General features: G+C 38.6%; 2 protein-coding genes across 3 annotated transcripts in view; one reads left to right on the top strand and one right to left on the bottom strand.

The window, feature by feature from the left end:
- LOC132705394 (uncharacterized) overlaps positions 1 to 12,124 on the top strand; it is a 168,476-nt gene that overhangs the window by 27,993 nt on the left and 128,359 nt on the right. The window lies entirely within an intron of this gene.
- The window catches only part of LOC132705392 (cadherin-related tumor suppressor), a 162,367-nt gene that overhangs the window by 43,889 nt on the left and 106,354 nt on the right, over positions 1 to 12,124 (bottom strand). Inside the window, exons 3-4 of the mRNA XM_060675951.1 lie at positions 3,962 to 4,270; positions 369 to 602 (exon numbers count right to left, since the gene is read on the bottom strand). Coding sequence (XP_060531934.1) covers positions 369 to 602; positions 3,962 to 4,270 — 543 coding nt within the window. The remainder of the gene's footprint in view (positions 1 to 368; positions 603 to 3,961; positions 4,271 to 12,124) is intronic.

Genomic DNA, 12,124 nt, shown 5'->3' with positions numbered 1-12,124 from the left:
ATTGATTTTTACTAAGTGGTAAGGTGTAAGAAGCAAAAAGAATTAAGAGAAGTAAAAGTAACACTTAGGGAATAATTAGGGATATAAGAGAGTACGCGTGTATCTAAAATCATCTCAGCTACACCGAATGAACTTATTAATATGTTTGTATTTTTTTTTACAAATTGTCTACTTCGTTTATAAAGTTATAAAAGCACATTTTTGCATGAAAACAATATTTAGGGGTCTGACGCTGAGTATGAATATAACTTTTTGAAAATAATTTTGCGGCTAAGTGACCTTACTAATTTCTTCCCAAGGATTTATAAATATTCGGCGAAGATATTATTTTCTTTAGAGTAGTGGCGGTCTTAGAAAGATTAACTCACCTCTTCGTAATCCAGTTTTGAAGTCAGCGTAAATACGCCAGTCTGGGGATTAAGCGAAAACACATCATTCGCCCAATCGCTGATCACGGTGTACGTCAGCTGAGCGTTGACGCCCAAATCCGAATCCTTGGCCTTCACCTGACCAACCTTCGACCCTCTAATGGCGTTCTCGGGGATGTCGAAGGAATAAGCAGTCTCGAGGAATACCGGCGGGTTGTCGTTCGTGTCGTTTACCTGCAAAAACAAAAAGTCACCATCAGAACGCCTAGGTTATCGCGTCTCAATGACAGCGCATCGTTAATAAAACGCAATCATGCCGGGTATAGAAAACGCACAGCGCTTGTCGGATGGTTTTTCACGCCGCACAAAAGGTCGCCCGTACATTAATCACATACAAATTGATCTTATTATTGTGGTCTTCCATCGTTTGGCCTTGGTACCGGACTGGACGCTAGCCGTGAGTCTTATTCCCCACAACTCTAATCTATCTGATGGTGACTTGGGTATACATTTTTGTATCATAGTTGGTTATAATTAGTTGCAACCCCTACTGACTCAAAAAATAAAAGAGGTGCTGCCTGGCTGCTTAATACCCATCATTGGGTAGGATTTTACGATTGTGAATTACTGAGGGGCGCTTAACTTACTCTACAAAAATTAAAATGATCAAGGTGTTTCCAAAGAAGCGGAAATTTTAATATAAAACTCTTATAAAAGTCTAGTTTTTCATAACAAGATTCACCTTCCTACCACCTACGAAACGTGTACATTTAGTCCACATCTCTAACCATCAGCATTAGATATCTGAGATATTGATCACCTCTAGCTTTGATATTGACAAGGACCTGATACTTTCATGATTCCCCAAAACCTCTTGATTTAATCTTTCAAGACACTTGCAGCCCTTATCTTTAAAGTTTGTTTTCAAAAGCCTATCTTTAAATCTGATAATAAGTCACAGTGGTCAGAACAATTCCTGAAATTTTTGAAAGCTTAGTCTGCCATTTTCTGACCCTTGAATTATTTAAGCAAAATTTGGGTTTTAGGTAAGTCGGAAGATTTAAACTTTTGACATTTAGTGTGGTGGATACTATTTATACCGACTTCTCCAAAGCCTGTGACTAGTCTCATGAAGTTTAAAATGTGGCTGCTCAATATTGTCTCCGTCATTTGTTTGAGCCAAGTCGTTCCTCCGTTTCATTGAGAAAATAAACAATTCTCATTAAGCAAAAGTCTAGTACAACCGTTAGTACTGCGTTATATATTAACTGAATTGTTGCTACGATAATTGAGTACCGGAGCACTGTTTACTTCAAACGAATATGTATGCTTATTTCAGTTCCATCCAGGTCTTGCTCTTGACATTGCCTTTTGCGAGAGGATTCAGAGACCTGTTAGCTTATCCCCCAATCAATACACGCAGCAAGACCTGAGCAATAACGCAGCACCCTAAAGTTTGTTTTGGTGATATTCGAGGGCGTCTATTGCTGGCAGTTTAACAACCATATTTCACGTTGCCCACGCCCGAGCACTGCCGGGGCGGTGCAACGAACCGTAGCCGTCGATGGTACTGACCGATTGCTCGTCAATACTTCTATTATTAATGTTGCGTCGGTTAGGTTAAGAATGTGGCGGCCATTTCGCGACATATGTCGGTCGATTTTGGAATTCCTCACGTGCGTAGCGAACCGCGTGACGACCGTATACGCGATTTATCCTCACCGCGATCATAAAAATCTCTTAAGATTAATTATTGGTACGGCCACGGTACGAGACAATGCGTCGTAAATCCAAAGAAACGTCTACGAGCGGTGCCGATCATTTGCGCCGCGATATGACCAATCGTTCCCTATCTAACAAATAGCGCCCAGTCAAGTTGGGCAGGTTATCAAAGGCACGTCAAATATTGAAATTCAATTTTATATATAGGAACCTAGTGTCTAAAATTCTTTAATATTTTTATTGGAAACATTAAATTTTGCCTTCCATGAGAACAGTTTGCTGGCGGAATATGTATATTATTTTTGATGATCCTCCGGACTCTGACACAATAAACTCCATTCATCAAAGTACGACGTCTGCTTAAACAGCGTCATTCATTACCAATATCATATTGAGATTTGGTAAGTCTTCCTAAGTAACCAGAACGGTGACTTATATGGGAATATTTAACATCAATTTAAAAACTCGACTTTTGAGTCTTGGAAATCTTTTAACTTGGCACGTTCCGCCCTGTATACACCGCGACCTTAACTTCGCGGGCAAATACGGCGTTAAACCCCGGGTGTCCGATCAAACGACGGCCGTTCCGTCTATTAATTAAAGTACCAAACGTCGTGGTACGACCGTAAAATAAAAGACGTACGGTACCGTCCGCAGAGTTTATCATAATATAATTGACAACGCGTGTATGACAGCGACGCGGGATCGATAAGAAACTGCTTTTCAGTTGTTTGATCGGGACCACAAATTTCCCGGCGTTTACGAAACACCTGTCTAACTACTGAGAGTAGAGAGAAATCCCCATGCCACATTCCGGTACCATCTCTTGTGTACGCTCAAGCGAAGATCGCAGCCGATGCAGTACCGTACCGCCCGATTTAATCTCGTCGCCATGAGTATAATCTTTTTCAAGGATTTTAAAGCTAGCGACTCAATCAATTGTTAATGAATAACCATCCGAAATCCGCTGACGTCCATATTTGGCGTCATGAAAACATATAACTTAAACCATGTCTCAAAGAGCAGGAGTTTTTGTTTGGTCCAACGTTTAAAAATATTTTCCGAATGTACGAAAAAATCTTGATCGGCCGGGTAGTACCTAAATACGGTTCTGGACCGTCGTGACGTTCTCTTCGTATTTAAAGTTTTAGTTACGGGCGTTTTGGTTTTAGACAGGAATGATTTTTATCTAGACGAGAGCGCAAATGTTTTTCGACTTTGAAACGGGACCGAATACGTCTGTCCTTTTTTTAACGTCACAATTATTCTGAAAAAAGTTGTCTTTTATCTCCGACGACGTCGCGATCGACGTTAATAAAAACGGATAACCATTTGGTGGCAAATCGAATACCGTTTTTTTTTATTCGTAAATAATAATTAAGCTTTGGTTTTAAAAACGGAGACGTGCTTTTTAAGTTTGACGAATGGCCTAATCAAATTTATGCTAATACGAGATAAAGGTGGTATTCTAAAAGGTTTGTCGAACACAAATCGGGTGAGCACGGATGCCGGTAGACACGACGGCTTTTAAACGAAATTTAGAAAAAAAGAGACGTCGCTAGCAGCGACGACGAAATTCTGTTAACTCAAACCGGTTTGAAAATTGTGTTAAATATATATTCAACGTTCGACATGACAAATACTCTTCCTCAGATACACCAAGAGGAGCCGCAAGGTCTATTTTACGAACCGCTCAGTCGTTAATAAGCAGGTATACAGGGTTAACCACGTTGTCATTGTGGTCAAAATACAAAAGAACTTCGGCGATCTGTTATGGGAAACTAAAACTTGAGAATCTGTCTCTTAGTAACATGGCTGTCACTGGTTCATCGTTGTCAGTTGCGGTTCCGCGTAATCAAAATCTTACTTACATCTACAATCACGATGGTGTCCGTGTGCTGATTGCCGTCACTACATCTAACCCCCAGCTTGTAAACGTCTTTGGCCTCCCGGTCCAGCGAGTCGATCAATCGAAGAACACCACTCTCTTTATCTAAAGCGAATTTGCCATCGTCTCCTCCAAGGATGGAATATTCCAGTTTGCCAATGGTGTCCGGGTCTTCCGCCCTAATGGTGGCTACAGATTGGCCTGGCCCGAGATCTTCCGATACCATGTACTGAAGAGGCGCGTTCTTAAACGAGGGCGGGCTGTCGTTTTTGTCCAACACTGTAATCTGAACCTGGAATGAAGCAAAACTAAGCGTTAGTTTTAGATTATTTTTTGCCGATACTTGATAATTATTTTTGATAATCAGACTCAAGTCAAAACGCGCGTACAAAATTGAGTAAATTTCTTGTCTAGGCATTTTTCAGAGTTTTTTAGTGAGTTAGCTCAGAAGAAATTCTCACTTTTTCAACATTCTCATAGCGTTGAAAGAAAAGATAAAGAAGAAGAAGAAGAAGAGAAATCATAGTTTTTTTGGAAGTGTGTACTAAGCTAAATCACTCGAACCGTATTTGCACTCTAAATTTTAAGTAGTTAAAAAGTCACGGCGCTCGCGAACTCACGATTTAGACGTACGTCCAGATCGAAAGAATCGCGGTAAAAAATGGGCGGGACCGCGATACGACAAGCAAAGAAACTAGAACTTTTCTTTCCCCGTTGTGTACCCGTAGACTCGACGACTCACACATTCCATATCGGATGTTTATGGGTCTCCTCCGGTCTCGGATTCGGTTTTTGTCTCCCCCCTCCCGGCCCGCGCGCGGGGGTCCGGTCGGGGACGATTTTGAAATATTTGCGGCGTCGTTTAGCGGTCGAAATGAGCCGGGACGACGGAATGCGGACCGCGGCGGTACCTTTTGCCGTACCGTTTTTGGATTAATTCCCCGGAATACTAATGAGCGAGCCCCGGGTATTAACTAAGTAGTGTGGTTCGTGTTTTCGCCCGTTTTCTTAGAACGACGGCGCGGCGGACAGCGTCGCCGAATTGCGGACCCCACGCCGAACCGCCCGTAGTACCCAATTAATCGAATTCTGCGCGAGTTTCTGACGATTTCCGTTTTTTTTGTGCGCCGGTTGCCAGGGAGAATCTTCGCCGATTCTGGGCGCCTGAGAATCGTAATTCGGGTTCTGCGCAGAACTATTTTTTTAATCTCGCCCTGCATCCATGTGTGTTAATAGGTCGTAAATGTCTCGGGAGGATTCCCGGCTGGGTACTGTATAGGAGTAATTCTAATATAATGGTCAAGTATTATTAAAAATTATCATCCAATGTATAGGAATTGAACCCGGGACCTTAACATGACGAGCAACAGATTAAACTATCCGCTGGAAAACAGCTCCGGCTTTGAAAAGCAGTGGTCTACGGTTACTTACGACACCAGATAATCTTACTGAAAAAATCCAATTTGCTCAAATTACAGATAAATAATTTGAACTAATTGAGAAACTATTTAACCAAAAATAATAAAAATAAAAAAATATTTTTCTACTCCCGTCTATAAAATGCCTAATCAGACACCGATCTAGCGTGCGGGAAGCGTCACTTTACCACTTCAGTTTCATTTCCCACGGATCTGGGCCACTTCGGAGATTTCCAGGATTTTCGGAGATATTTCCCACGCCTTGAATTGTGACGTTTGTGAATTCTGACGGTCATGTCAGTCAATGTATTCGTATTGTACCCAAAAACTAAACTAAAAGTATAGTATGCAACACGTTCGGTAAACTTTTTAACTCAGGAGTTTATTTAACACGAGCGCAGCGCAACGAGTATAAGCTGGTTTGAAATTTTGGGATTTAGGATTTCATTTCATTTGAAAATATTAAGATCATACCACACCGGAAGTCCTTATTTTTTTCGAAATTTTTACAGATTAGATAAACGATTAGATTACTTTCAAAGTAATAAAAGGTCCTTTTTTAAAATGAGACATCCTGTATATTTTTCGATAATAGGATGCAGAATTCAATTCTGTAAAAAGAAGTAGAAAAACAATCCGAAATCGCCCAAAATTCATAGATGAAATCTGGCTTATAAAAAAAGCTTATAAAGAGCTAGTGTATTCTACGCCTGTGCGCATTAGGGACGAGTTGTTAAAACGTGTTAAACATGCATTTACTAATCCATGCTCAGACGAAATCCGGAGGTCTGTTTCGCAAGGATTTATTTAATGTTCCAAAGAGCATTTAAAAAAAATTTTAATTATTGAATATTGAATATTGCATCCTACTACCAAAAACAATACTAATGAACTTTTTTGACTTGAAAATAATGTAATAGGTAATCAATCAAGTGTCAATACTCATTTTAAAAGTATTACTCTCCTGCTTTATTGCAGAAGCATTTATCTGTTAAAAATAGGGGTAAATATGTAAAAATTGTCAAAAAAATCAACATATCTGAGAAACAGTTCAAATTAAGTAGGAAATCTAATGAAACCCATCCCAAAATTCCCTCAGTAATGGTAATGGTGCCCTCCGGTTTAACCAGAAGCGATGTGACCTAGAAAATATTTTTTAATGAAAAAGTTCCAAAATTTCAAACTACAGTGAGAAACTCTGACAGCTTATACTGGACGGATGTTCTATAGACTTTGACGAGCTTAAAATATGTAAAATGTTTTTCCTAACCTCACAAACTTCTAACGAACAGGTACCGTAAGAAACCCGGTATTGACCTTTTGTGCTTAGTCACTTAAATTACTCCAAAAAGAAACTACATGGGCGGAATTGAGCTAAGACTTTCTATCGTAACCCAAAGGTGGCTCCCAGCAGAAGACTATTCTCCATATACCACTTCTAATCTCATTTTTCAATTAGAATACAACAATGCATATACAGCAAAACATCAACAGACCCAAAGTGGACCCTAAGTAGTGAGTATTTTACTTGCTAAGTCTATCAGACTCAGTAAAACGAAGTTTCAAAATTTCGCTGCTAGAAACTGATTGCTCTCTTCTGTAAATCTGCCCTTTAAAATACTCTCCATGACTTTGCTAACTAAAGAGACGAGATGAATGAATTATAAAGGCTCGAACACTCTTCGTCTGAAAAATGACAGTTAATTGATGAAACGGCGATTACTAGAGCGGCTCGCGCTCGTATAAGTTCTGCAATTAATTAAGGAAAAAAGATGAAAACCCGACCTTACCTTAGACGGGATCTCGTTTTTGCGCCAATCATATAATCGTTGACAGGATTATTGCCTTCGTGTGTAAACACGGAGTTTCGGTTCCGATTAGAGACGAATTCCCAATTCGTTCCAAATAAAACTGAAGCGGAACCACAAGATAATCACTTCAGTCGAAGTTTTTCTTCCGGAGGCCCATCAAATTAAATTAAAATAGGAAAATGATTTGAGTATCGATTGATTTTAATTAGTTGCTTGTTTTTAGGTCCATATTTATATGTTATTTCCATGTGTGATGAATTTTCCAAGTGAGCCCCTGACTGCAATACTTGCAGCACAAGAACATTGCTGATTGCAGAGTCTACAAAAATGTTCGCGCCACACCACACGTTGCTTATTGCATATTTAATAAATTTATGATTTAAAATGAAATTAATGAAATAAAGCAATGTTGTTATGGTACATAAAGACAAGTGCTCTTTGAGCTATTATACCTTTGTGTGGGGAAAACTTTTCCAAGAAGTGGTTATTTGACTTCACTTCTGCAGTACTTGACTAAAAGAATCCTGCTGAAGAATAATAAAAAATAGTTTACTCTAGGAGTAAAAGGATGAACTCCTTGAAAATTTCTATTCTATGGGAGTAACTAGAACAGCAGTAGATAGTACCGGTGATCTTCAAAGAAATTACCTGACCAGAAAAGATTAAATGTTGTTTTTTTTGTTTCTTAGAGTCGCATTATCCAGATTTTATTTATTTTTAAGTTAGAAATCATCCCCAGAAATATCTACATCATGAATTGCAAAGGACAAGAAACTACAGAAGCTGATTATTATTCAGCTTTACAAAATGATATGATTTATTTCCAAGAGAGCAAATAAATTTTGCAAATTGCAAATTTAAATGGCATGACTAGTTAACAGCTCAAAAAATTAGTTTTTATACGAGCCGCTTACACGAGTGGTTCCAAGGGCACATTGCTGGACCCAAAGATAAGGAACTGAATACCATAACCTACAGGGCGTAGAATGGCGAGCGAAAAGAACGCAGATAAATGGAACTGGTTAAAATTGAAGCGAAAGTATTTGCAATCGAAAACATTCGAATTGAGGTCGGTTCACGAACATTCAAAGCTAGTTAAAAGTTGAGGACAATCGACACAATGAATTAATAGCAACGTTGTATAATAACCGCATTAACTCAATATTGGGGCCGAGCACTTTTCTACGTGGGTGGCGTACCGAACTCGTCTGTCATTGTATATTGTCTTCATGTAAATGAAAATTATTATTACATCAAGTACGACGTAACGTAATTAACGCGAACCGGGCCTCCTTCGCCGCACCCTGTACCGAGAGTTTTAATATTTATACGCAGCGATTTTTTTCCTTCGCTCCGCAACGTTTCGAGCGTTTTGTTTACTATAGAAGACGACCATATATACGTAAACATAAGATATTAATAACCTTGAACTTTAGACAAGCGCTGTGTTTGAACGGTATGATATACGAGGTATTTCATACTTCATAGCCCGTTAAAAATGTCTAGGGAACTGAGGGAGATGTTAGGAACTTTTTGCTTATTTCGGAAATGTTTTTCTTTTACCCTTATTTGAACCGCGCGCACAGAAATAATGTTATAGCTTACTAACCAAAAAACACTACAAACAAAGGTTAAAGCGTACGCTATGTTAATATGTGAAGTTTCGAAAATATTTTAGAAAATCCTCAGTCTCGTTATCTAGTACTTCCGTTTCGAGCGTAATCAGTTACCAAATTTAAAGTATAAAAACCAAATTTTTTCTGACTTCGGCTACAATTACCGGCTTCAATCTTTGTTTTAGTGCGTAATCGGTCGCATCGCATTTTTTACAAAAATAATAACAAACAACGGGATAACAAAAAAAGTAAATTATTTAAGTCTGTTTGGGATAACAGGAACTTAGTGTTTGAGATAACAGTAAATTATTTTAGCCTGTTTGGAATAACAGGAAATTAAATTAGACTGTTTGGGATAACAGTAAATTCTTGGTACATTGTTGGAACAACAGGAGCTTAAATTTTACTGTCTGGAAAACAGCAAATTATTTTAGCCTGTTTGGGATAACAGGATGCAGTTTTGTCAGTTGGAGATTGATTACACTGACCTTATACAAACCGAAAATCAATTAAACGGTTTTTTTAAGTCAGATATACACATGCTATAGACCATCGCCTGGATGTTCTGCGGGATCGAATGGGTTCGTGTTTGTCTGTCATTGTACTAGTCGTAACGGATTTGACCAAAGAAGATGAAGGGGGAACAGGGAGATCAAGCAACATATTGAGAGATAAAAATGATGCAGGCTGTCTCTTTTCCGAAATTCGTTACATTTCAATACGAAATCTTGTCTCCATGAATTTAAATAAAGATCTGAAGGAAACACTTTTGGACTCACTGGTTGAAGGGTGTCTCTTTGAACAAAACTTGAATGAGAGGCTAAAAGCGAAAAAAAACCTTCAAATATCATTCCAACAGCTCAGAACCCTTCAATGAGAAGCCGAGGGCTGCTGGAGTCTGTTTAAACTTCAGAGATTCATCCTCTCATAAGCAGTGCGTGGGAGCACGGCGGGATGGACGTTATAATAAAGCTTCCAATAAGCAGAGCTAAAGGGTTCAACAATCCGGGCATTAGGTTCGAGAGAAACAGGAGAAATACGGACTTTACCTCGATAATTTAATGTTTTTAAACTGAGATCGAAAAATTATGACGTTTAAGATTTTAAACTTTTTACCACTACTTTCTGTTAACCTATTAATTAGCCATGCATGTTCTGAATAATACCTGTTAGCTGCGTGTCCAGTGCTCCAGCCTTTGTAATCGTATTTAAAGGCGTCCTTTTTTTGGATTTCTAATTAATACGGAAAATGCGTGATAATATTCTGCGAGCCGGACCTTCTTCCGTATGCAACCGTCCGGTCACACGATTGCGATTATTTGTTACAAGCCCTTTTTTTTTCAAAATAATTGATCTACAATTGGTTCAGTGATATATAAGAACTGAATCTAAAAATGCACATTGCAAATTTAAAGTATGCGGTAATTTAGTAGATTGTCAGAATTTGACTATAATGAAAAATTTTTTCAAAAAAAAACGCCGGCTTGCATAAACAACAAGCTGAAGGTAAAGTGACGAATTTGGAAGCATAGTTATTCGCCGTTTGTTTCAAAAAATAAGCTTTGTAGTTACAACTGTTTCCTACTAGACGTTCACAAACCGAAAGTTAGGTACTCTTCCCAAAGAAGTTGTTGAAGAACCAAAGCTTCCAAATTTTATTATCAAAGCAAATCTCGTACCTGCTACGATGCCGATTCGGAAGCAATAGGACAATTTCTATACTTGACTCCCCATTTATATTTTGTAAAGGTTGCATGGTTTTTATTGTTGCTTTTTTGTTTTTTGTTTATTAATTACAATTACACTTTTAACACTTATAACTTCGCTTAACCTCAAGCTTATCATTAATATTATAATATGTAAAAACACGACTCAATTTAATAATATGAAACTTTAGTAAACTTAAGATGGGTGTATTTTTTCACACACAGTACAAGAGTTTTCACCTCTTCGAAAATGGACGTTAATATTTAACCACATTGAAATTTATATGGGGAATTTATTTTATACGTTCCGCTAATACTGTCAATTGGAACACTGCATCAGACTTTGGGTATAAGCGTGTTGTACTAACAAAAAGAAAAGACCAGCAACTCCCCCGTCTCTATATCACCGCAGCCTCCAATCGATCTACAGATCACACGGCACCATCTTTATAGTACTGCTCGGGTATTTATTTCGATCGCGTGGTATTTTTTATACAAACGGCATTTTATCATACATCGTTTCCCTTCGGGGCCCCTATGATGGCGCCGAACCATTCTCGTCTCTATACCGTCTATACTCTGGGTCGTCCGGTGTCACTTCGACGTTCGTTTGTTTCGTTTTAGACGCGCCCGACGGCCTTTTGTTTCGTACCCCGCATATACGTCACGACTCACTCCGTGTTGTGCTTTTTGCTCCTCGTCGTTCCTTGTGGTTGTTGTATCTTCGCAGAGTTTCCCGATTTGAAAATGGAAACTTAACACCTGACGGCCATCTATTTATTTTTACTTTGTTACTTTTAAATTTTCGTTTCACTTAGACTGCAAGTTTTGGTTAAGATAGATAAGAAAGATAAAGCACTCATTTGGAAGGGTGAATAAAAGTGCGATAAATAGTTATAGGTTTTTCTAAGCCGGGACTGTCTTGAGGAGCAAACTCTCATACATCTCCTAACCTAACTGATTAGAAGTACTACTACTAGGTACCATTCTAGTAATAGGATAGGAAGAAGTTTCGAAGGTTACATACTTAAACTGAGCAGCTCTAGGTATAGTAGGTCTAGCAGCACAAATTTCAAATCGCCGAGGTTTAACCCGACACAGTTAACACACGGTGACGCGTGAATAATTGTAGATAAGATAATAGGCTCTAATGTAACGCATGTTACCGATAGGTTCGGGTGCCCATTTACCTTTCACATAAAACGTGTAGATTCCTTTGGTGGTTATTGCCCGTTAATCCAATAGAGTAATTTTAAGTAGCGTTCCGTGTACACCGACCCTTATCACATATTTATTGGAATCTCTTTATCGCTTGCATTATATTAATCCGCCAATTTTGAAGTTTTTACGAGGTGGACAACCTCTCTCTCTCTCTCTTGGATTTATGAGGGTCGTCCCTTTATTAAAATCAATTTTGGGTCGGTCAGCGTCAGCGATTTTGCACAACGGCGGGCGAAAATATTTTTCGCTACTCAACCGAATACTCGTAGTTTTCGTTAGATTCGTTTTTCTTATTCTGCGCTTTTCGATATTTTGAATACATCGTTCCGAAATTAATTTTTATTTAATTTTTTTAATAAATACTAGTCATGTCA

This window comes from Cylas formicarius, unplaced genomic scaffold (assembly GCF_029955315.1).
Source record: "Cylas formicarius isolate icCylForm1 unplaced genomic scaffold, icCylForm1.1 PGA_scaffold_7__23_contigs__length_41026272, whole genome shotgun sequence".
In the NCBI taxonomy this organism is placed as follows: domain Eukaryota; kingdom Metazoa; phylum Arthropoda; class Insecta; order Coleoptera; family Brentidae; genus Cylas; species Cylas formicarius.
The sequence above is the reverse complement of the archived record's forward strand: the minus strand, read 5'-3'. Positions and strand labels throughout refer to the sequence as shown.